A 27,321-nucleotide genomic window follows, 5' to 3' on the forward strand; every position below is an offset into this window, starting at 1 on the left:
AAAGGAAACAGATCAACTATGGTGAAGACTGAAGCTGTTAGGCTCAGTCATTGGCAAAGTAGCTTTAGTGATTAGCCAAGAATATAGAAGTAAGATATAAAATGCAATATTATTTATGTGGATAAAAATTACATGCAATTAACTCACTCCCTCAAATTACCCTTAGACCATACTCTCCACAGAATTCACAGTAAGTGGTTTGTTATTATCTACTAGAAAATAGCATGCATGGAGACTGAGATTAGGGAGAACCAAGTTAGGTCAAACTCTAGGCAATAAAACAGTACAAAACATTAAAAAATAAAAATCATTTAATAGCTACTATCATATTACAGTTAACTGAAAATCTGTAACAGATATTTGGAAATAACATACTTAGGGACTGAACAACACATTCCTTCTAAGGAAAATATGGGTCAAAGAAAAAGAATCTTGAGAATTGTTTAAAAAGCTTGAACTAAATAAAAATTTAATAAAACTCATCAAGATTGTGGTATATATTGAAAATGGTGCCTAGAGGTAAATGTACACCATTACATACATATGATAGAAAATAAGAAAGATCTAAAAATTATTATCCAACTTTCTAGGCTGGAAAATAAGAAATATTGAGGGGATGGTTGGGGTTGGGAGAGATGGGGAAAATTATGAAAGAGGTAACATTGATCAGTTTCTTTGTACAACTAGTTAAAGATGATAAAAAACATTTAAAAGAAAAAGGAAAGAAGAATATATTAAGTTGAAACAAAGCATAAGTAAAGGAATAATACATTTACACTTATATATGATATAAAAAAGAATCAAAGAAAGAAGTCAAATTTTTTTTCGAGAAGACCACCAGTGCTGATTGAACCTTTAAAAAACCAAAGATCAAAAAGAAGGTGGCAATAAAAAATCAGAGTTGGGAGAGAGGAAAGAGTACAAATTAATGAACTGCTTCAAACAAGTGTTTTAAAAGAGATTAAAGGAGACCTAACAACTGAAAGTTTTTCCTGAAGCACCCACAAATAGAAAAAGGACAATGACCAGTGGAAGTGTCTGAAAAGACATGGGTAATATCAAAGAGCAGCTCTTATTAGCTGTATGACTGCTGGCAGATTGCTTAACTGTCTCAATGTTATCATCTGAAAACCAGGGATGATGGCACGTAAAAAGAAGGCATTTGTGAGTAGTATAGCTTTAATCAATTTATCAAATATGTGTAGAACAAAAGAAGTTTCACAGACGTCAAAAAAGGAGCACATTGTAAATGATTTCTGAGAGGCCAGAAGGAAGAATTGAAAATGACCTTCGATTAGATCAGGTTATTAGGCAGGACAAGAGATTTTCGCAGAGATTTCACTTCAGTCATTCTTATATAGCACTGTATGTACTTATCTGAAGACTAACAAGGGTAGAGATTTCTAGTATTTCAGAATTTTACCCTAAAATAAGGTCAAAAGAATAAGATTAGAAAAGCTACTTAAATATTCCCATTTTGATATCTCATTGACTCACCTGCTAGTCATGGTAAAAAGCTGAAAACTGCATTTTTCCAGATTTCCTTGCAGCAAACCCAATGGCAGCAAATACATTTACACTAACTAAATAAACTTTTGTGCAGTTTAGGAGGTATTCGTGAAGAGACCCTCCCTTGTCAGTATAATCAGAGTTCTCAATGCTTGTTAAAATTGCAATAATTCTGCAATGGGGTCTGAAAATTCACGTTGCTAAGGAGTTTTTAAGTGATGCTCATCTAGGCCTCTTTCATTCATTTCCTAGTCTCATGAGTAAAGGTAACATTCTTCATGGTGGCAGAGTTGACAGTGACAGCTGGAGCTTCCTGACTTCAGGGTCATATCTAATGTGGAATACAACTGGGGGTCACTTACCCTTCCACTACTCTTTCAAAACTGTAAGTACAAAATTTCACAAATTACATCTTTTTTTTTTGGCTAAAGACAAGTAGCGATTTCTGCTTCCTGTACGAAACATTGACTGATGCACTATTATACTCATTTGTTATATATATGAAAAAAGAATGTTCAAAAATCCTTCTTAGTCTAAAGCATTTCTCCTTTATATCATTATAAACAAGTAGGGAAAGAAAATATTGGATGGAGGATGCACTTATTGACTGTGCTTGGTAGGAGATTGGTGATTAGGCAGGACAAGAGATTTTGCAGCAGTGTATAATATTGGGTGTTCAATCATTCTAGTATAATTTTCTTTTTTTTATTGTGAAACTACCATACAGAGGGGTTACAATTATATGGGCAAGGAAATGAGTACATATCTTATCAAGCATTGTTGGCTCCTCTTTTGTTTCCCCTTCCCATCCCTTCCCATCCCTTCCCACCTTCCCCTCCAACCCCCCCCCCCCCACCAAAGTTGTAAAGTTCGTTTTCGACATAACGACTTGTACATCTCATTGTTGCAATGGGTCCACCTGTATCCCTATTTAAATGATTTGTTTTTTCCCCTTCCCCTCCACAAAGTATACCACCATCAAGTATAATGAAAGCAGGGGTTATACCGTGGTTGAGGGACATACAAAGCAACAAAGAAATCATTTTATAAATATGTTGGAAACAATTGCAAGAAAGAAAAAAAACATTTGAATACTTATCTTGGGGTTCATTTCACCTAACATCAACTTATCTGACCTTTTCTGCTTGTCTCAGCTATCTGGTATAATTTTCTTTAGTCATCTTGAAGATGTCGTGAAAAAAGAAGAGGTTCAGGAAGATGGAAAAGAGGAGGAGATTTCAGAAACTATCAGGAGGTATTTGAAATTGGGAGAGCATAATTAGGGCCATCTTAACATGCTCTTCACTGGAAATGTCATCACATAGATAAGGGAGCAATATATGAGTATTCTGAGTGTAAGCTTGAGAACTACCCACTCTAGAGTTCCATCCACCATTTAAATACCATCTGTACATCTTGAGCAAGTTACCAAGTCAACTCTCCATGTCTGTAAGGTAGGACCACAATTGTACCTATGCATCCTGACTGTAACTGAAATACAATGAAAGCACCAAGAAAAGCTCCACTGAAAGCATGGTAGGTGTTTTGTGGTGGTGATGATGATGATGATGATTATCATTATTATTTTACATATTTTATGTTGATACTGGGGCTTGAACTCAGGGTTTGTGTGCTGTTCCTGAGCTATTCTGCTGAAGGCTAGCCCTCTACCACTTGAACCATAGCTCCACTTCTGGCTTTTTGGTGGTTAATTGGAGGTAAGAGTTTCATGGACTTTTCTGCTTGGGATGGCTTTGGTCCCAAATCCTCAGATTTCAGCCTCCTGAATAGCTAAGATTACAGGTATGAGCCAAGGCATTATTGTTGTTATTCAGAAAATAACATGAAAGGATAAGATGAAAATTTCTACACAAGAATATACAGATGAGAAAGAGGAAAGGAAAGAATCTGCATGAGAAAGACATGGTAGGATACACCTGGTAATCCTAGAATATGGAAGGTGTTAAAGAACCTCAAGTTTGAAGTCATCCTAGATTAAATAGTGAGACCTCATGGCAAAAAAATAAAAACAAAGAGACTAAACAAAGAGACTAGGCATTACTTGTAACTTTTACATTCCACTGTAATTCCCTTGTGCACTCCCCAAATAGGTTTTAGTGTTTACTCCAAAGTAAACACTGAATCGCATAATATTTCCTGTACTTAAGGCAACAAGATCATGAATGACGCTCAAACTCACTGCTGACAATTTAATCTAAATTGAATATTAGAATTTTGTCAGCTTACAATTAATATAAAAAATTAGCCATAAGGCTAAAGATACAACAAGTGATGGTGAATGAACCTTGAGAGCTTGTTTGGAGGATCTAGCAGGGGAGTGCAGCTACTCGTATACCCTTGACTGGTCCTCCTCTATCCGGGATGGCCGCCCTCTTCGACCGAGCGCCCAGCTTCGGGAAGGACACACATGGAGCGGTGAGGGAGGAAGGGGACACCCGCCTAGCCAGCCAGATCAGCCGAATCAACCCTGGCGATCAATGGCGTGACAGATGTCGCAGCCAGATCGCCCTCACATCCAGGTGATAGTGAATGAAAGAAAACTTTAAGTTGGATATTCAAACAAAATGTGAAAAGAGAAGGAAAAAAGGAAGAAAGAAGATGCAGCATAGATTTGGCCATTGGGAGAAGTATGTTTCCATCCTCCCCTGGGCTGACATGCAGAAGGCATCCCTGTGGGTGTTTGTGGAGGTTACAGCCATTTGCTCTTAGACTGAGAAAGACTAACATTTGCATTAAATGAGTTTTCTCCTTAATGTTTTGTGTAGGGAAGCCTTTACCTCCTTGTTCCTCAGGCTGTAGATGAGAGGGTTGAGCATGGGGATCACGGTGGTGTAGAACACAGAGGCCACATTCTCCTGGGCCAAGGAACTGGCAGTGGAAGGCTTTAAGTACATGAATGCAGTGGATCCATAAAACAGCCCCACAGCCACAAAGTGGGAACTGCAGGTGCTGAAGGCTTTGGCTCTGCCTTCAGTGGAGCTGATGCGGAGGATGCTGGACAGGATGAAGGCATAAGAAACAAGCACCATTAAGCCAGTCATTATAATGTTGAATCCAGCTATAAAGAAAACAACAATCTCCACATCATAGGTGCTAGAACAGGAGAGCTTCATGAGAGGGAGGATGTCACAGAAGTAGTGGCTGATGAAGACCTCACAATAGTGCAGTTTTAACATGAGGCTAGTCTCTATTGTTGACCCAATGATTCCCATGGTATAGACCAGAGCCACCAGCAGGCAGCAGAGAGTATGAGACATGATGATGTTGTAGAACAAGGGGTGGCAGATGGCCACATAGCGGTCATAGGCCATCACCATGAGCATGTAACACTCAGCAATGACAAAAACAAGGAAGAAGTAGAGCTGAGACATGCACCCCACATAGGAGATGATGTTCTTGTTGTTTACAAAGTTGACTAACATTTTAGGGGTGATGACTGAGGAGTAGCAGAGATCCACAAAGGATAAGTTGCTGAGGAAGAAGTACATTGGGGTATGAAGCTGCTGGTTGAGACTAATCAGAGTGATCATGCCCAAGTTCCCCACCACGGTGGTCACATAGATTCCAAGGAAGAGGAGGAAGAGAGGGATCTGGAACTCTGGCTGGTTAGTTAATCCTCCAAGAATGAACTCAGCCACTGTTGAGTGGTTTTCTGTAGCCATTTTCTTTGTGCAGGAAGCCTGTGGTGATGGGAGAGGAGGGAACTAGTGAGAGGCTGCTCTTCCTCTGATTTCTTTGGCCTTTGTCATCTCCTGAGCCAGCCTGGCTGGCTGCAGGACTGATGCATGTTTCCTCTACTCCTGTTGCTTGCTGGGAGCAGGACCAGTGATGAGTGTTGTAAAGATTCTAAAGGTGAAAGGAAAGAAGGAAAACCTTGGATCTCTTACTTGTTTTTCAATGTCTTAGATAACTGGTTCTCAATGTGTCTTCTGTGGTTCAGCAGCATCACCTTCATCCTGACCTTGCTGGGGATGCCAATTCTCAGGTCTCACTTCACAGGTACTGATTCAGGAACACTAGGATGGATCTAGTAACTTACTCATTTTTAAATCTAAAGTTTGTAAAGCTCTTCTTTATAGATGATAAGTAGTATATATTATATTTTGTAATTTGGGATAGAATTTTTTCAGAAATGTAATTCCTGTTTCATCTATGTAATTCCTAATATTCAATGATATGGAACATGAATATTGAAATGAATTGTCATCGTGCTATATCCACAAGCTGTGTCGTGTGATAAGTCAATTTTTGTACCTAGAAATATCAACTCCAAGTTGGTTGTTAAAATGACATAGGATTTTGCAATCTTTACAGTATTGTTCTCAGGAATTCACTGGATATGTTTGTAATGTAGGTCTTTTCAATGTTAGGTTCATGTAACCACTGGAAAACTTAGAAAATATTTATGTCTGGGCCTTGTTCATAGATTTTTTTTTTTGGTCTGTGATTCAGTTTGTGCACTGATACTTAGCATCATCCTTGGTAGATGAGTGTTACATTGATAACATGATTATTGTTATTCTCAGATTGTAATTCCAAAATATGACATTATTTCATTGCCAATTGCAAAGAAATTATAGTAATGAACATAGGAAGCATGGACTATTATTGGTAGATATAATACATATAGATACTTTATCTGTGGGATTTTTTTGGGTCACAGTCCTGGGGCTTGAGCTCATGGTCTGCGTACTGTCCTTGAGCTTTTGACTAGCACTATACCATATGAGACACAGCTCCACTTCAAGCTTTTTTGGTGGTTAATTAGAGGTAAGAATCTTATGGACTTTCTTGACCAGGCTGATTTCAAACCCTGAGCTTCAGATCTTAGCCTCCTGTAGCTAGGATTGCTGGTGTGAGTCACTGGTGCCCAGCAGGTGGGATGTATTTCTCATTAGTAAACAAATTTCACTATGTTAATTATTCCTGATACAATTATAAGCTTTTCTGTAATGGTATGTTTTTCATGTTCTTTCAAAGTCAATCTCAGAGACTCTTGAAAATACTGATCTAGAGAAAATGTCGATTTAAATCACATTTTGATTCTTATTTTACTTTGGGAAAATTGATGTGCCAGATACCAAATGATCTGCCTAAGGCCTACTACTCACAGGTGACTTGGAACCAACCTTACCTTTTCCTCTCCTGGCAATGAGCTTCTTCCCTTTCCTTCCATGTGAAGCCTTCTAAATCAGAAGATGTATCTCAACAATGCTTTATGTTTGACATCTTAGTATGTGCATAGCATAGAAAAAAGAATACTATATGTGTTTTTTAACTACATAGTAGTCTAGGAAATTAAAATTAAAACATTTCGGGGTTATGCAATGTTTTCCAATAAGAAGAGGGAAGATCTTGTCTTACATTTAGGAATCCTGATCACTAACCTGTTTTGGCTCTACTCAAATTTACTGTTTGTTATACACTATATTTATGGTATTACTTTATTAATATTAACTAAAATACTAATTTCAGTGTACATACAAGGATTATAGTAAATTAGAAACATAAAAAAAGCAGATTAACCCTTCCCCATTTTTCTATTTGTTGTCTAACACTGATAGTGAACATCTTGGTATTTTCATCCTCTCTATGTATTAATTTATGAACACATTTTGTAATCTGATTTTTAATTCCATGTTACAAAATATTTATTTTGTAACACAATATTACAAAATAAGTTATTCATCTAATTCTTGAAATAATAATAACTGTACTAATGATGGTGTTTTTATATAAGTGTTTTTAATATTCTGATTTGGTATATAGTATGAGTACATTAAATTAAATGAAATAAACCTGTCACTATAATACAAAAGACAATTCTGATTTGAATAAAAGAAAATATGCATTAAATTGTATTTTATATTTGAACTTATTGGTGGAGAGATATTTAACTTTGTAATGGCTAGCATTTGAAATAAATGTGTATGCATTATTTACTTACTTACTTAAATGATAGCTTAAATATATTGTTCGTTTTATCCAATCTCCACCCTAAAATGATAAAAAAAATACAGAATGCACAGTGAACAACATTTTCATTGATACAAGTACTTTACAAAGAAGGTTAGGCAGCCTTATTTACCCAATGGCATACAAATGGGAATACTAATGTGTAGAAGAAACTTTGATGAACTGAGTTTAATTTTTCATTTCCATAATCTTATAATAAATGAATATGGTGCTTGGTAAGAAATGTATGCATTATCCTGCCCATGTAATTGTAACCCCTCTGTACAGTATGTTCTCAAAAAAAAAAAAAAAAAAAAGAATAGCAAATAAACAGAAGAAATGAATAAAAAAAAAATAAATGAATATGGGAGGCATGAATCACAGACTATCAGAGGTTCAGTGTTGCTTCCCAGACAACCTAGGACGCAGGGAACATAGTACTTGGTGATGAAAAGTCCACATGTGGTCATAAATTGCCTGCACAAAAATTCAAAGAAGAAAGGCTTTTATTATTCATTTTTAAAGATATAATGAAATACCTGTGCTGAGAAAAAATGAAATTCCCCTGGAAATTTTGATGAATAGCCTTACTTTCAATCATCAGTAAATTGTAGAAGCACATGGATTTGTATCTAATGTCTGAATGAGTCCCAGTGATTGAGTTGGGTTGTGTTTACATGTGTGTGCATAGACCATCTCCTGGGGTACAGTCTACTCTAGAGACTCTGATCTTTCTAAGGAACAATTAGACATCTATGAAGCATGATTTTTCTTCCAGTTATGTTGATTTTCCTCTTATTTGTAGATTAATGTATAGTTACTTAATATGAACATTTTGATATTTAACCTAAATCATTTTATTACCATCATCACCAGCATCATTACCAACATCCTTCCCTTTCCCATCTCCACAACTATTGCAGTCATTATCATCAACATACCATCAACATTACTCTATTATGATTATTACTCATTATTCACATTAACATTGGAATGATTTTGAAAGCAAATGAAAAGATTTTCAAAAGCAAACTATAGTTTTAGTAAAGGGAGACGGAAGTGATAGACACATAAGTCTATCATCTAACTGCTATACCTGCAGACTGACAGTGTGGAGTGGCATGGGAATGTGGAGTCATAGATACTTTTCATTCCTGTGTGCTCATTCATTAGGGAAGTTTATTCACCAGGAAGTTACTTCTCAACCATTTATTTAGTGCCTTATTACTAATGGATGTATTTTGATACAGATTTTCTTTTCAGTGTGATATCATACAGTAGTTATTTATTTTTTGGATCTTTTAAAGAAAGTATCTTTATTGTAAAGGTGATAAACAGGGGGGTTACAGTTCATAAGTAAGATAATGAGTACATTTCTTTTTAAACAGTTACCCCTCCCGCATCTTCTCCTGCTTACCAGTCCCCACTCCCCTCCCCTCTAGTTATATAGTTCATTTCCAACATAGCATCATTGTTGCATTAGTTAATCCTTTGTCCTGCTGTTTCTGTGATAATCTTTCCCTTCTGCAGATGGGATAAACTTATGTACAAGACAAAGGGTATAGCAAACGTAAGCAGAAAAAAGAAAAGAAAGAACTGCATGCAGGACATAATAAGAACCCCTTGTTTCCAATTCTTGGAGTCCATGTTGTTATGCTTCATTATAGATGGCTCTATGCACTTAGCAATTGGGCTATTGAGATCCTCTGTTAAGAATATCATAGACATATTCTATTTATTACAAATGAGGGAAACCATGCAACTTACTTTTATTTGGGCCTGGCTTATACAGTAGTTATTTAAAACAATAGATTTTACTATGCTATTTTCCTATAGGGACACAAGATACTTGTTTCATCCCTCCATTACCCACACTTGTCCTATCTTTCTCCCTGTCTTCTGATTCCTTTCCTGTTTCCCAGTACTCCCTCTTACACTGTCATGGTTTTTAAAAACATTCCACATATGAGAGAAAATATTTGCTACTTCTCTTTCTGAATCTGGCTTAGTTCACAAAAGATGACTTCCATTTCTATCTACTCTGCTGTAAATGACATGTTTTTCATGTTTTTACCCTTCTTTTTATATTGAGATTTGAACTCAAGGCTTTGTACTGATAGGCAGATGCTGTAGCACTTGGGCCATGCCCCAAATCCATTTTGCTTATGTTCTTTCTCTAGAGATGTTTTGCTTTTATGTACATGTTTAGCTTGGACAACGATCCTATTTATGCCCTCTGCATGGAGAGGATAAAGGCATTTATTTTGGTTAAGTTGAGATCTTATGAATAATTTGATCTTGAACACTGACCTTCCTGCATCCTGAGTAGCAAAGGTTACAGTAGTGAGCCACCATACCTGTATGAATTTATTCTTAATGACAGAATAGTATTCCATTGTGACTATATTTGCATTTAATAAAAAGCTGTTCATCTTTAATGAATGTCTAGGCTTCTTGTAATACTTGGTTATTATGAATAATGCTACAGTAAATATTTTAAAATGAAGCTTTATTTAGAGTCATTTATAGATTCGAATGTCTTTGTGATAAATAATATGTGAGATCTTATTTTTTTAATCCTCTTTAACCTAATGGTACCATCTTGCAAATGCAATTGTATAGTATCACATCCAGGATACTGACATTGACATAACCTTTTTTTTTTTCTCAGAGCTCCTTAGTTTTACATTTGTTTATGTGTGTATGTTTGTGTGTTTTGTTCTATGTTGTTTTATTAATTAAACTGGTTCATTTATCTACCACTACAGTGCAGGTAAAAATGAATCAGCTTTTTCTAATTTTTAGAATAATGATTTAGATATCTGTTATCCTCTTAAGATGACTTATCTTACGTTAGTATCATTATAAATTTTCAATTTAACAATAATAATATAGTCAGTCCAACACAATCATTATGTTGACCCAATTTTTCCTGTCTTTTATTCCTGAAATTTTCTTCAGCTTGTCTTAGAATTTTTGTAATTCAATAGTAGTAATCTCTCATGCTTTCTTTGCTGTCTGATATGACAAGGCATCCTGATTTATCTCATATTTGTTATTGGTTTCTATTAGTGGAGAAGTGATATTTCAAAAATATCAGCTGTTGTACACTGTTACTGAAGGGAAACTTCCTGTCTATGGACTGATCTTTGTTTCCAGGTGGTGTTTTCAAACAGAAGTTAGAAAGTAAGACTACACAGTTCTTCAAAAATCTTGTGTTCCTCCTGTTTAAATGAAAATGTCTAGCAACTTTAGTAGGCATGTTTTATTGCTCATTTTGGGATAATTTTCTTAGGTTTCATGTTTTCTCTACTATGAAACTGATTATGAAGATATATTTATATAAAGTTACATATATATCACTAGGAATAGTTACTTTTCCCTGAATTCTCTTGGCCTGTGTTTCTTTATTGATACTCAACACCTTGGCATTTCTTAATTTTTTAACTGTAATCATGTTATATTAATATTCATTTATATTTTACTAATTGTCACAATTCTTTTGATTCTTAATACATATAATCTTATATAATCTCTAACCATATTATTCTTATTATTATATTTAAAATTTTCATTTAATGCCTTTATGATGAAGATGATGAAGAAGAAGAAGAAGATGATGATGATGATGATAATGATGATGCCAGTCCTGAGGCTTGAACTCAGGGCTTGGACACCGTTCCTGAGCTTCATTTTGCTGAAGGCTAGCATACTCTTCCCACTTGAGCCACAGCGCCAATTCTGGCTGTTTCTTGTTATTTCAGAGTTGATATACAGAGTTGATATTCATGAATCAGGTAATGAGTAATGAGTACAATTCATTTTGAGCCATGTCTCCCCTTCCATTACTCTGTCCCAGTTTTTTCCACCCATCCCCACACACAAGATGCGCAGTTCTCTGCCATTCCCATCTGTAAGATGTACAATACCACAGTTGCATTTGTTCATCCTTGTTCCAGCTTTTCTGAAACTTCCTTTACAGCCCCCCAAAATACAAACTGGGAAACAAAAAAACCCTGCAACAGTTGGCAACTAAAGTGTTTCTTGTTTCCTTTTCTTATAGTTCATTTCATAGAATGTGATTTTATATGATCATATTCTCATAGCTATTGAGCCTTTGTCAACCACACCTGTGCATATGTATGAATGTCCAGTGTCCTCTATAATTTATCATGTCCTATATATAATGTATTCAGACACATATATGTATATATGCAAATATACACACATATGTATGCATATTTGTATATATGCACATTTATATACACATATATGCAAACACACATACATATATTATAATAATTCAGTGTGTTTCTTACAAATTTATAGGCACATTCTAGTTACCATAAATGATGGAAACCATGCAGCCTGTTTCTTTGGCTCTAACTTCCTTCGTTTAATATAAATTTTTCTTTTTCCATTTCCTTATGAATGACCCAGCAATCCTTCTCCTGAACATTTATCCAATAGACCAGAAATCAGGCCACACTAAAGCCACCAGCACAATCATGTTCATTGCAGCATTGTTTACCATAGTCAAGATATGGAATCAACCTAGATGTCCCTCAGTGGTTTAAGAAGATGTGGTACATATACACAATAGAATTATACTCATCCATCAGAAAGAATGATATTGTACCATTCCTAAGGAAATGGAAATATGCCATTTAGAATATTTTTTTTACCAAGCTTCCATATTCATTACTTTGAATAAATTCTCTATTTCATATTTTATTTTTCCTTTTTATTCTGTTGACATTATACTTCCTTTAAAATGTTTTCTAGCTTCACTCTGGTAGAACTCCCTCTGTTACTTGTATAAAGACTTCAAAAATATGCCTTGCCACCTGAGACCTGATGACTTTTCTTCCCTTCTCTTTTTATCTGGTCCTTTTCTTTCTTTTGTCTGTTGTTGCAATTATGTTGATTTTGGAGTTTATTCTTACCTACTTAATCTTTTTTTCATTTTTCTTTTTGTGTGTGTGTGTGTGTGTGTGTGTTTTTTTGGTCCGGTCGTGGGGCCTGAACTCTGGGCCTGGGCGCTGTCCTTCAGCTCAAGGCTAGTGTTCTACCACTTGAGCCACAGCGCCACTTCCGGCTTTTTGCTTATGTGGTGCTGAGGAATCGAACCCAGGGTCTCAAGCATGCAAGGCAAGTGCTCTTCCACTGAGCCACCTTCCCAGCCCCTTTTTGTGTGTGTTTTTAATTGTAAGAATACTGTACAGAGGGGTTACAGTTACATGAGCAAGGTAATGAGTACATTTCCTATTGAGCATTATTGCCTCCTTCTTTGTTTTTCCCCTACCATCCCTTCCCTCCCACCTCCTCAACTACCCCCCTCCCCCACAGAAGTTGTAAAGTTTGTTTTCAACATAGTGTTTTGTACATCTCATTGTTACAATGGGTCAAATTGTATCCTTATTTAAGCATTTGGTTTTTCTTGCCCTCTCTGATTTAGAGAAGTTTATATACAAGATGCAAGACACCAGCATCAAATACAGTGAAAACAGGGGTTATACCTTGGGGGAGGAACAAACAAAGAAATCACATGGTATATTATAAATACTTTAGAAACAAGAGAAAGAAAGAAAAAAAAGATATTTGGGTCCCTATCTTGGGGTTCATTTCGCTTAACTTCATCTTATATGGTCATATGTGCATAGCTTTTGACCTATTCTTCTTGTCCTACACATTACTAGTTATTGCAAATAAGGGAAACCATGGGACCTATGTTTCTTTGCGCCTGGCTTACTTCACTTAATATAGTTTTTTTCCAAGTCTTTCCAATTCCTAACAAATGAGGCATAGAATTCCAGTGTGTGTGTGTGTGTGTGAGTGTGTGTGTGTGTGTGTGTGTGTGTGTGTGTGTATCACATTTTTTTTCACATCCCTTCCTAGCCTCCCCCCCACCAAACTCCCCCCACCCCCGCACCAAAGTTGTAAAGTTCGTTTTCGACATGACAACTTGTACTTCTCATAGTTGCAACAGGTCCACCTGTAAACGACTTGTTTTTCCCCATCTCCTCCACAAATTATACTGACATCAAATATAGTGAAAGCAGGGGTTATACTGTGGGGGAGGAACATACAAAGCAACAAAGAAATAATCTTATAAATGAGTTAGAAACAAATGCATGAAAGAAAAAACATTTAAATACATATCTAAGGGTTCATTTTCCTAACATCACATTATCTGACCTTTTCTGCTTGACTCATACATATACTAGATATTGTAAATAAGAGAAACCATGGGACCTATGTTTCTTTGGGCTTGGCTTACTTCACTTAATATAATTTTTTCCAAGTCTTTCCATTTCCTAACAAATGGGGAAATGTCATTCTTTCTGATGGAGGCATAGAATTCCATTGTGTATATATGCACATTTTCTTGATCCATTCATCTACTGAGGGGCATCTGGGTTGGTTCCATATCTTAGCTATGGTAAATAATGCTGCAAGCAAAAACGATCCTTAACAGAAAGAACAGTGCTGGAGGAATATCAATACCAAATTTCAAACTCTACTACAAAGTAATAGTAGTCAAAACAGCTTGGTACTGGCACAAGAACAGACCTCAGGACCAATGGAATACAATTGAAAACCCAGAAATGAACCCACAGACCTATAGCCACCTAATTTTCGATAAGGGAACTAAAAAATAGAATGGAAGAAAGACAGCCTCTTCAGTAAATGGTGTTGGCAAAATTGGTTATTCACCTGTAGAAAACTAAAGCTAGATCCTTATATATCACCCTGCACCAGAATCAACTCCAAATGGATCAAAGACCTTGAAGTCAAAGCAGACACTCTGAAAATATTATAGGAAGGAACAGGAGAAACCCTCGGTCTCCTTGGCACAGGCCAAAAATTTCTTAATAGAGATCCAGAAACACAACAATTCAAAGAAAGGTTGGACAAATAGGATTGCATGAAGCTGCAGAGCTTCTGCATGGCAAAGGACATAGCAAGATCAATAGAAAGCCCACATTAGGAGAAGATCTTCACTTGCCATACAAAGGAGAGAGGTCTTATATCTAAAATATATTTGGAACTCAAAAAATTAAATCCCCAACAAGAAATCCTCAAAGAAATAAGTGTGCTAAAGACTTGCAGAGAAACTTCTCTGAAGAGGAAAGAAGGATGGCCAATAGACACATGAGGAAATGCTCAAACCTCTCTAGCCATAAAAGAAATGCAAATCAACATTTAGATTCCACCTCGCCCCAGTTAGAATGGCTATAATCAAGAACTCTAATAACAACAGATGCTGGAGGGGATGTGGCCAGAAGGAAACCATACTGCATTGTTGGTAGGAGTGTAAACTTGTTCAACCATGTTGGAAAGCAGTATGGAGGTTCCTCAAAAGACTACACATAGAGCTCCCCTATGACCCAGCAATCCCATTTTTGGGCATTTACCTGAATGATCACATACAAGGCCATACTAAGGCTACCAGCTCAACTGTTTATCTCACCTACTTAATCTTATAGGACACTTTAGTTGACTTGAGAGTAGCATTCAATTTCACCCACTTGTAAAGAACGCAGACCCCTTGCTGTGTGAGGTACTGTTTCCAAAATGGTTTTAGTCACTTGGGCTTCTTAGATGTACCAGATGTCTGGTTACATATTTGCATGTAAAAATGCTATACTGAATTTTTGGATGTACTGGCTTTAATCCAGCTGCTTCTGTGACCAAAGGGGATAATATGGCAACTATTTTTGTTATAGATACTATTCATGGGATTGGGCTGTGCTATTTGATTTTTATTTTTTGATGAAGTTATGGAAGAGTAGAAATTCATGAAATCATGGGCTCAAAATCTTCCAGATATCCATGTATTATTACACAGAAGAGAAAGCAACAACATTTATAGCTTAAGAAGATCATTTTAGGCATATATAACATAAGAAGGTCTTATCTTTTTGAGTATATCTAAGAGAGCATGTTGTTTGGTTAGTTTTGAGATGTATTCAATAAAGAACATTTATCAATATATTCTTTAATTTTTAAATTTTACTTTTTTCTCCAGTCTTGGGGCTTGAATTCAGGGTGTGGGTGTTGTTTCTGAGATTTTCTGTGCAAGGTTAACACTATCAATTGAGTCACAGCTCTCCTTCTTGCTTTTTGGTGGTTGGTTGAAAATAAAAGACTCATTGACTTTTCTGATTGGGCTGGCTTTGATTGGGCAAACCTTAGATTTCAGTCTTCTGAATAGCTAAGATTACAGACATGAGCCATGTGCTATTACTGTTATTCAGAAAGTGACATGAAAGTATGAGGTGAAAATTTCTAGAGAAGAATAGTAGAGATGAGAAAGGTAGGAGAGGCAAGAGTCTACACGAGAAAGGTATGGTAGGATATGCCTGTAGTTGCAGAACATGGAAGGTGTTGAAGAATTTCAAGTTTGAAGTCAGCCTAGATTATATAGTGATACCTTCTGGCAAAAAATAAAATAAAAAGAAAAGGATTGAGTAGTACTTATTTATGATTTTAAAATTCCACTATAATTGCCATGTAAATTTTTAGTTTTCACTCCAAAGTAAAAAACTGAATTGTGTAATATTTCCTATAGTTAAGGCAATAAGACCATGAATGACTCCCAATCTCAATCCTGATAATTTAATACTAAATCTAATGTTAGAATTTATTGCAACTTATAATTAATATAAAAAATGTTAGCCATAAGGCTAAATATACAAGAAGTAAAAGTGAATGAAAGAAAACTTTAAGTTGGATATTCAAAAAAATGTGAAACGAGGAGAAAAAGAAGAAGAAAGAAGATGCAGCATAGATTTGGCCATTGGGAGAAGCATGTTTCCATCCTCCCCTGGGCTGACATGCAGAAGGCATCCCTGTGGGTGTTTGTGGAGGTTACAGCCATTTGCTCTTAGACTGAGAAGACTAACATTTGCATCAAATGAGTTTTCTCCTTAATGTTTTGTGTAGGGCAGCCTTTACCTCCTTGTTCCTCAGGCTGTAGATGAGGGGGTTGAGCATGGGGATCACGGTGGTGTAGAACACAGAGGCCACATTCTCCTGGGCCAAGGAACTGGCAGTGGAAGGCTTTAAGTACATGAATGCAGTGGATCCATAAAACAGCCCCACAGCCACAAAGTGGGAACTGCAGGTGCTGAAGGCTTTGGCTCTGCCTTCAGTGGAGCTGATGCGGAGGATGCTGGACAGGATGAAGGCATAGGAAACAAGCACCATTAAGCCAGTCACTATAATGTCAAATCCAGCTATAAAGAAAACAACAATCTCCACATTATAGGTGCTAGAACAGGAGAGCTTCATGAGAGGGAGGATGTCACAGAAGTAGTGGCTGATGAAGACCTCACAATAGTGCAGTTTCAACATGAGGCTAGTCTCTATTGTTGACCCAATGATTCCCATGGTATAGACCAGAGCCACCAGCAGGCAGCAGAGAGTATGAGACATGATGATGTTGTAGAACAAGGGGTGGCAGATGGCCACATAGCGGTCATAGGCCATCACCATGAGCATGTAACACTCAGCAATGACAAAAACAAGGAAGAAGTAGAGCTGAGACATGCACCCCACATAGGAGATGATGTTCTTGTTGTTTACAAAGTTGACTAACATTTTAGGAGTGACGACTGAGGAGTAGAAGAGATCCACAAAGGATAAGTTGCTGAGGAAGAAGTACATTGGGGTATGAAGCTGCTGGTTGAGACCAATCAGGGTGATCATGCCCAAGTTCCCCACCACGGTGGTCACATAGATTCCAAGGAAGAGGAGGAAGAGAGGGATCTGGAACTCTGGCTGGTTAGTTAATCCTCCAAGAATGAACTCAGCCACTGTTGAGTGGTTTTCTGTAGCCATTTTCTTTGTGCAGGAAGCCTGTGGTGATGGGAGAGGAGATAACTAGTGAGAGGCTGCTCTTCCTCTGATTTCTTTGGCCTTTGTCATCTCCTGAGCCAGCCTGGCTGGCTGCAGGGCTGGTGCATGTTTCCTCTACTCCTGTTGCTTGCTGAGAGCAGGACAGTGATGAGTGTTGTAAAGATTCTAAAGGTGAGAGGAAAGAAGGAAAACCTTGGATCTCTTACTTGTTTTCCAATGTCTTAGATAACTGGTTCTCAATGTGTCTTCTGTGATTCAGCAGCATCACCTTCATCCTGACCTTGCTGGGGATGCCAATTCTCAGGTCTCATTTCACAGGTACTGATTCAGGAACACTAGGATGGATCTAGTAACTTGCTCATTTTTAAATCTAAAGTTTATGAAGCTCTTCTTTGTAGATGATAAGTAGTATATATTATATTTTGTACTTTGAGATAGAAGTTTTTCAGCAATGTAATTCTTCTTTCATTGATGTATTTCCTAATATTCAATGATATGGAACATGAATATTGAAGTGAATTTTCAGCATGATATATCCACACGATGTTATCACATGATAAGTCAATTTTTGTACCTAGAAACATCAATTCCAAGTTGGTTGTTAAAATGACATAGCAGGGGCTGGGAAGGTGGCTCAGTGTTAGAGCGCTTGCCTGTCATACATGAGGCCCTGGGTTCGATTCCTCAGCACCACATAAGCAAAAAGAAAAGCCGGAAGTGGCGCTGTGGCTCAAGTAGTAGAGCGCTAGCCTTGAATGAAGAGCTGAGGGACAGCGCCCAGGCCCAGAGTTCAGGCCCCACGACCGGACCCCCCCCCACAAAATGACATAGGATCGTAGATTTGGTTATCTTTATTTCAAGTTCTAGATTCACATAAAAATGTGAGTTGTCATTAACTGTATGGGATTGTCTTTAGGCATTCACTGGATATGTTTGTAATGTAGATCTTTTCAATGTTAGATTTATGTTTTAATCACTTTGAAAATTTAGAAAATATTGAAGTTTAGGTTTATTCACAAACTTTTTTTTTGGTCTGTGGTTCAGTTTGTGCACTGGCACTTCGCATCATTCTCAGTAGATAAGTGTTCTATTGATAAGTGTTCTGTTCTCAGAGTGTAATTCCAAAATATGACATTATTTCATTGGTAACTGCAAAGAAATTATGGACACAAAACATGGAGCATTATTGGTAGACATGACCCATCTAGATTCTTTATCTGTGAGATGTCTAGGAAATTAAAATTAAAACATTTCAGGGGTTATGCAATGTTTTCCAATCAGAAAAGGGGAAGATCTTATCCCACATTTTAGGAATCCTGATCACTAACCTGTTTTGGTTCTACTAAACTTATTGTTCATTATAATCTTTGTTTATGTTATTACTTTATTAGTATTAAGTATTATTACAATTTTGAAGACCATAATAGTAATTTCAGTGCATATACAAGCATCATACAAGCAGTATCGTAAATTAGAAACAAAAATAAACAGTAAGAGTAATCCTTCCCACATTTTCCTAATACTGATGTGAACACATTTGTTGGTATTTTCATTCCTTCTAGGAATTCATTTACAACCATATTTTGTAGCCTGCTTTTTAATATCATGTTATAAAATAATTATTTTTAATGCAATATTACAAAATAAGTTCATCTGATCCCTGCAATAATAATAACTGAACTAACTGGTTATCTTATATATGAGTTTTTAGTGTTCTGATTTGGTATATGGTCTGAGTAGATTAAATTATATGAAATAGATCAGTCACTAAAATACAAAAGACAATTCTGTTTGAATAAAAATATGCACTAAATTGTATCTGAACTTATTGGTAGCGAGATTTTCGATTTGTAATGGCTAGCATTTGAAGTAAATGTGTAAATATTATTTACTTTATACAAATAGTTCATCTAGATGATAGCTTAAGTATATTGTTCTTTTTACCCAGTCTCTACCCTCATAATGACTTAAAATATTGAAAATACACCTTGGATAACATTTTCATTAATACAAATGTTTTGTAAATCAGGGTAGACAGCATTATTTACCCAGTGAGATACAAATGAGAATACTAATGTGTAGAAGAAACTTGCAAAAACTGGGTTTAATTTTTCATTCCTTAATCTTGTAATAAGTGAATATGGCAAGCATGAATCCCATATTTACTACGAATTACTACAGTTCTTAACTCCAGAATTACCAGACTATCAGAGGCTTAAGATTGCATCCTCCTACAATGCATAGTACTTGGAGATCATAGTCTACATGTGGTCATAAAGCCTGCATTATAAAAAGAAGTCAAGGAAGAAAGACTTTTATTATTCAGTTTTAAGGATATGTAATGAAATACCTGTGCTGAGAAAAAATGAACTTCTCTTGGAAATTTTGATGGATAGCTTTACTTTCAATCATCAGTAAATGCTAGAAGCAGGTGGATTTGTATCTAATATCTGCACACTTAGGAGGAATGAGTACCAGTGATTGAGTCTGGGTGTATTTACATGTGTGTACATAGACCATCTCCTGGGGTACATTCTACTCTAGAGACTCTGATCTTTCTAAGGAACAATTAGACATCTTCTCTGTGAATCATGATTTTGCTCCCAGTTATGTTGATTTCCCTCTTATTTATAGTTTCAAACACGCAATGTGAAGATTGTGATATTTAGCATAAACCCCCCATCATTACCACCATCATCACCACCATCATTACCAACATCCTTCTTTCTCTTCCCCATCTCCACAACTATTGCAGTCATTATCATCAACATACCATCAACATTACTCTATTATGGTGATTACTCATTATTCATATTAATTAACATTGGAATGATTTTGAAAGCAAATGAAAAGATTTTCAAAAGCAAACTATAGTTTTAGTAAAGGGAGACGAAAGTGATAGACACATAAGTCTATCATCTAACTGCTATACCTGCAGACTGACAGTGTGGAGTGGCATGGGAATGTGGAGTCATAGATACTCTTCATTCCTGTGTGCTCATTCATTAGGGAAGTTTATTCACCAGGAAGTTTACTTCTCAGCCATTTATTTAATGCCTTATTACTAATGGATGTATTTTGATACAGATTTTTCTTTTCAGTGTAATATCATACAGTAGTTATTTAAAGCAATAGATTTTACTATGCTATTTTCCTATAGGGACACAAGATACTTGTTTCATCTCTCCATTACCCACACTTGTCCTATCTTTCTCCCTGTCTTCTGATTCCTTTCCTGTTTCCCAGTACTCCCTCTTACACTGTCATGGTTTTTAAAAACATTCCACATATGAGAGAAAATATTTGCTACTTTTCTTTCTGAATCTGGCTTAGTTCACAAAAGATGACTTCCATTTCTATCTACTCTGCTGTAAATGACATGTTTTTCATCTTCTTATCCTTCTTTTTATATTGAGATTTGAACTCAAGGCTTTGTACTGATAAGCACATGCTGTAGCACTTGGGCCATGCCCCAAATCCATTTTGCTTTCATTCTTTCTCTAGAGGTGTTTTAGTTTTATGTACATGTTTAGCTTGGACAACAATCCTATTTATGCCCTCTGCATGGATAGGATGAAGATGAATCACCACACCAACATTTTTTTGGTTAAGATGAGACCTTATGATTAGCTTGAATACTGAGTTTCCTGATATGTGCCTTCTGAGTAGCAAAGGTTACAGTGGTCAGGCACCATACTTGTCTGAGTTTGTTGTTCTTAATGACAGAATAGTATTCCATTGTGAATATATTTGCATTTAATAAAAATCTGTTCATCTTAAATGAATGTCTAGACTTCTTGTATTACCTGGTTATTATGAAAAATGTTACAGTAAAGTTTTTTTTTAAATGAATCTTTATTTAGAGAATATAGATTCCTATGCTGGTGAGATATAGCAAGATACAATGTTTTATTTTATCTGTTTTTTTTTTTTTTTTTTTTTTTGGGTCCGGTCATGGGACCTGTACTCTGGGCCTGGGTGCTGTCCCTCAGCTCTTCAGCCCCGGGCTAGTGCTCTACCGCTTGAGCCACAGTGCCACTTCCGGCTTTTTTTCTTTTTGCTTATGTGGTGCTGAGGAATCGAACCCAGGGCCTCAGGCATGCAAGGCAAGCGCTCTACCACTGAGCCACCTTCCCAGCCCCATTTTATCTGTTTTTTAAACTAATTGGTACCATCTTGCAAAAGTGATTGTATAATATCACATCCAGGATAACCACATTGACACATCTTTTCTCTTAGAGTTCCTGCTTTATATAGTTCCTCAGTTCTCATTTGTTTATGTCTATATGTTGGTATATTTTTTTTCTTTGCTATTTATTAATTGAATGGCTTCATATTTCCATCACTACAGTGAGGGTAAAAAAGTATCATCTTTTTCTGATTTGTAAAATAATGATTTGTTTTTCTGTTATCGTCTTAAGTTTTAAGGTATTTTACTTTAGTATCATTATAAAGTTCTTAAATTAAACATAGTAATTGTAAACTCAGCAAAATTATTACATTGTTGACTCAATTTTTCTGTCTTTGATCCCTAGAATTTTGTTTAGTTTGTCTTAGAATTTGTTTTACTTAACAGTAGTAGGCCCTACTGCCTTCTTTGCTGTCTGATATGACAAGACATCATGATTTGTCTCATTTGTTATTCATCAGACCAGGAACCAGTCATTTACCCAAGACACTTGGTTTCTTTTAGTGGGCAAATGATATTTCAAAAATATAAGCTCTTTCTTGTGCACTGTTACAGAGCAGAAACTCACTGTGTGTGGACTGATCTTGTTTCCAGGTGATGTTTTCAAACAGACCTTTGAAAGTAGGACTTCATAGTTTTTCAAAAATCTTGTATTCCTCCTCTTTAACTAAAAATGTCTAGAAACTTTACCAGGCATGTTTTATTGGTTTTTGGGAGATAGTTTACTTAGGTGTCATGTTTCCTTGCCTATGTAAGTTAATTTATATATATGTTATTATATACTTATATAAAGTTATATCTATATATTTATTACAAGGAATAGTTATTATTTCCTATATTCTTTCGGCCTCTGTTTCTCTACTGGGACTTAAAACTATGTCATTTTATTTTTAAAATATAGAACATGGTTTATTAATATTCATATGTTTTACTAATAGTCACACATTTTTTTTGCCAGCCCTGGAGCTTGAACTCAGGGCTTGAGCACTATCCCAGAGCTTCTTTTGCTCAAGACTATCAGTCTACCACTGGAGCCACAGAACCACGTCTGCCTTTTTCTGTTTATGTGGTACTGAGGAATAGAACCCAGGGCTTCATGAATACTAGGCAAGCACTCCACTTCTATGCCAGCCCCTCACGCATTCTTTTTTTTTTGTTCCAGGATCTCTCTATCTCTCTATCTATTGGTCTATCATCTATCTAATCTTATGACCACATTATCATTGTTATTATATTATTTTTCCTTTATTTATTTTGTTATTGTAGAGTTGATGGACAGAGGGGTAACAGTTACATGAATCAGGTAATGAGTAATGAGTACAATTTGTTTTTAACCATGTCTCCCCTTCTGTTGCTCTCTTCCAGTTTTTCCCTCTTGTCCTCACTCACAAGATATCTAGGTCATTTTCCACATATTGTCTAGTGAGTTATCACTGTTGTATTTGTCCATCCTTTTCTACTTTTTCTGTGCCCTCCTTTACCCTCCCCCAAAACAAACAACTAACAAACAAGACAAAAGATAAAGAAAACAAAAATATAATGGCAATTAAAATTTTCTTTTGTTTCCTTTTCTTGGAGTTAATTTCATAGAATATTATTTTATATGGTCATATGTTCATACCTATTGAGCCTTTGTCATCTACTTCTATGCATAGCCTCCTTTGACCACAGTGTGTGAATGTCTACAGTCCTATATAATTTATCATAGCCCAGTATCTTTGCATATATTTCAATCATTTAGTGTGTTTCCTTATAGATTTATAGGCAGATTCTAGTTACCACAAGTGAGGGAAGCCATATAGCTTATGTTTCTTTGGCTCTGACTTACATTCATTAATGTAATTTTTTCCAAGTCTTTACATTTCCTTACGAATAATCCAGCAGTCCCACAAACCAAGCAACACTAAAGACACCAGCACAACCATGTTCATTGCAGCACTGTTTAGCATAGATAAGATATGGAATCAACCTAGGTGTCCCTAAGGAGATCATTAGATCAAGAAAATGTGGTATATATATACATAACAGAATTGTACTCATCCACCAAAAAGAAGGATATTGTATCATTTGTAAGGAGATGAAAACAATATGCCATTTAGAAATTATCTTTTACCAAGTTTTTGTGTCTGTTACTTCCCATGAATTCTCTTCATTCCATCTTTTATTTTTCCTTTTTACTCTGTTCACCTTTTAAGTCTCTTAAAGTGTTTTCTAACTTCACACTTGCAGAGCTCCCTTTATTTCAGTAAAGGATTAAAATATGCCTTGCTGCCTGAGATCTGTTGGCTTTTTTCCTTCTCAATTTATCTGGCCCTTTTCTTTCTTTTGTCTCTGTTGTTGCAGTTATGTTGATACTGGAGTTTATTATCACCAGCTGAATCTTTTTTTATTTTTTTTATTTTTTTTATTTTTCAGACTCTGCTTTTTTTATTTTATTTTATTTTTTTAAATTTTATTTTATTTTATTTGAGAACATACTGTACAGAGGGGTTACAATTACATGGGCAGGAAAATGCATACATTTCTTACCAAGCATTGCAGCCTCCTCCTTTGTTTACCCTTCACCTCCCTTCCCAGCCTCCCCCCTCCCCCCCACCCAATCATACCCCCCCTCCCCCCCCACCGACATTGTAAAGCTGGTTTTGACATGACATTTTGTACTTCTCATTGTTGCAACAGGTCCACCTGAATCCTTAAACGACTTGTTTGTCCCCATCAACTCCACATGTTATACTGACATCAAATATAGTGAAAGCGGGGGTTACACTGTGGGGGAGGGACATACAAAGCAACAAAGAAATAATATTATAAATGCGTTAGAAACACATGCATGAAAGAAACAAAAACATTAAAATACATATTTGAGGGTTCGTTTTCCTAACATCACATTCTCTGACTTTTTCCGCTTGACTCATACCTATACTAGATATTGCAAATAAGGGAAACCATGGGACCTATGTTTCTTTGGGCCTGGCTTACTTCACTTAATATAATTTTTTCCAAGCCTTTCCATTTCCTAACAAATGGGGCAATGTCATTCTTTCTGATGGAGGCATAGAATTCCATTGTGTATATATACCACATCTTCTTGATCCATTCATCTACTGAGGGGCATCTGGGTTGGTTCCATATCTTAGCTATGGTAAATAATACCAGCTGAATCTTATAGGAAGCTTTGGTTGAGAGTTTATCATGTTAGAACTGCTGTAGCCCCTTCAACTTAACCCACTGGTAAAGGATTCAAACCTCTTACCATATGTGGTACTGTTTCCCAAATGGTTTTAGTCATTTGGGCTTTTTAGTTTTAACAGATATCTGGTTTAATCTTTCTGTTTCTTCTGCCCAGCTGCCAATTCTATGCAGAATTTTAGTATTTGATGGCTTTAATCAATCTGTTTCTATGACTAAAGAGGATAACATGTCAACTATTTTTGTTACAGATGCTATTCATGAGATTGGGCTATTCTATTTACTTGTCTTTGTTTTTTAATGAGGGTATCACAGAAACTCATGAAATCATCATCTCAAATCCTCCAAATATCCATATATTATTACACATAAGAAGAGAAAGCAACAATAGTCACAGCTTGAGAAGGTCATTTTAGGCATCTATTACATAAGAGGAATGTATGTTTTGAATATATCTAGGAGAACATGTTGTTTGGATAGTTTCAAGATGTATTCAATAAGGAACATTTATCAAGATTATATTCTTCATTTGTTTTGTTTCCTTTTGTTTTGTCTGTCCTGGGGATTGAACTAAGGGCTGGGTGCTGTTTCTGAGATTTTCTGTTCAAGGCTAACACTCTACCAATTGAACCACAACTCCACTTTTTACTTTTTGGTGGCTGATTATAGATGAATCTCATGGACTTCTCTGGTTGGACTGACCCTGATCCTCAATCCTCAGATTTCAGTACCCTGAATAACTAGAATGACAGACATGAACATATAGCATGTAGGTGTTATTATTGTTGCTGTTCAAAAAGTGACATGAAACAATGAGGAAAAAATTTATAGAGAAGGATAGTAGAGATGAGAAAGTGAGGAAAGGCAAGAATCTGCATGAGAAAGGTATAGTAGAGTATGCCTATAGTCACAGAACATGGAAGGTATTGAAGAACATCAAGTTTGAGGTCAGGGTAGATTATATAATGAGACTTTGTGGCAGAAAATAAAATATAGGGCTGGGAAGGTAGCTCAGTGGTAGAGTGCTTGCCTTGCATGCATGAGGCCCTGGGTTTGATTCCTCAGCACCACATAAGCAGAAAAAGCCAGAAGTGGCACTGTGGCTCAAGTGGTAGAGCGCTAGCCTTGAGCTGAAGAGCTGAGGGACAGCGCCCAGGCCCAGAGTTCAGGCCCCACAACTGGCAAAAAAAAAATACAAACATAACCAAAGAAGAAGTCTGAGTATTACTTATTTGTGACTTGTAAATTCCACTGTAATTACCTTGTAAAGTTTTTAGTTTTTACTCCAAAGTAAAAAAACTGAATTGTGTATTATTTCCTATAGTTAAGGCAATAAGACTATGAATGACTCCAAACACATTCCTGATAATTTAACACTAAATCTAATGTTAGAATTTATGTCAACTTACAATTAAGCTAGAAAAATGTTAGCCATAAGGCTAAAGATACAAGAAATGGAACTGAATAAAAGTAAACTTTAAGTTAGATATTCAAAACAATGTGAAGAGAGAGAGAAGGAAAAGAAAGAAGATGAAGCATATTTCTGGCCATTGGGAGAAGCATATTTCCATTCACCTGGGCTGATAGATTGAGGACATCCTTGTGGTTGTTTGTGGAGATTACAGCATTTGCTCTTAGACTGAGAAAGACTAACATTTGCATCAAATGAGTTTTCTCCTTAATGTTTTGTGTAGGGCAGCCTTTACCTCCTTGTTCCTCAGACTGTAGATGAGGGGGTTGAGCATGGGGATCACGGTGGTGTAGAACACAGAGGCCACATTCTCCTGGGCCAAGGAACTGGTAGTGGAAGGCTTTAAGTACATGAATGCAGTGGATCCATAAAACAGCCCCACAGCCACAAAGTGGGAACTGCAGGTGCTGAAGGCTTTGGCTCTGCCTTCAGTGGAGCTGATGCGGAGGATGCTGGACAGGATGAAAGCATAGGAAACAAGAACTGTTAAGCTGGTCATTATAATGTTGAATCCAGCTAAAAAGAAGACAGTCATCTCTACATCATAAGTGCTAGAACAGGAGAGCTTCATGAGAGGGAGGATATCACAGAAGTAGTGGCTGATGAAGACCTCACAATAGTGCAGTTTCAACATGAGGCTAGTTTCTATTGTTGACCCAATGATTCCCATGGTATAGACCAGAGCCACCAGCAGGCAGCAGAGAGTATGAGACATGATGATGTTGTAGAACAAAGGGTGGCAGATGGCCACATAGCGGTCATAGGCCATTACTGTTAACATATAACACTCAGCAATGACAAAAACAAGGAAGAAGTAGAGCTGAGACATGCACCCCACATAGGAGATGGTGTTCTTGTTGTTTACAAAGTTGACTAACATTTTAGGGGTGATGACTGAGGAGTAGCAGAGATCCACAAAGGATAAGTTGCTGAGGAAGAAGTACATTGGGGTATGAAGCTGCTGGTTGAGACCAATCAGGGTGATCATGCCCAAGTTCCCCACCATGGTGGTCACATAGATTCCAAGGAAGAGGAGGAAGAGAGGGATCTGGAACTCTGGCTGGTTAGTTAATCCTCCAAGAATGAACTCAGCCACTGTTGAGTGGTTTTCTGTAGCCATTTT

General features: G+C 36.5%; 3 protein-coding genes across 3 annotated transcripts; all 3 read right to left on the reverse strand.

Moving 5' to 3' along the window:
- Positions 1-4,262: 4,262 nt before the first annotated feature.
- Positions 4,263-5,195, reverse strand: LOC122104183 (olfactory receptor 151-like). Its single transcript, XM_042674894.1, has one exon. It carries the CDS (start codon positions 5,190-5,192, stop codon positions 4,263-4,265), a length of 930 nt encoding a protein of 309 aa, XP_042530828.1. The 5' UTR covers positions 5,193-5,195.
- An 11,206-nt stretch (positions 5,196-16,401) lies between these two features.
- Positions 16,402-17,334, reverse strand: LOC122104181 (olfactory receptor 151-like). Its single transcript, XM_042674893.1, has one exon. The coding sequence runs from the start codon at positions 17,329-17,331 to the stop codon at positions 16,402-16,404; it is 930 nt and encodes a 309-aa protein (XP_042530827.1). The 5' UTR covers positions 17,332-17,334.
- Positions 17,335-26,388: 9,054 nt separating this feature from the next.
- On the reverse strand, positions 26,389-27,321 carry LOC122104180 (olfactory receptor 151). The gene has a single exon (XM_042674892.1). It carries the CDS (start codon positions 27,316-27,318, stop codon positions 26,389-26,391), a length of 930 nt encoding a protein of 309 aa, XP_042530826.1. The 5' UTR covers positions 27,319-27,321.

The sequence above is a fragment of the Dipodomys spectabilis genome, unplaced genomic scaffold (assembly GCF_019054845.1).
Source record: "Dipodomys spectabilis isolate Male_0828 unplaced genomic scaffold, ASM1905484v1 ptg000023l, whole genome shotgun sequence".
Lineage (NCBI taxonomy): Eukaryota > Metazoa > Chordata > Mammalia > Rodentia > Heteromyidae > Dipodomys > Dipodomys spectabilis.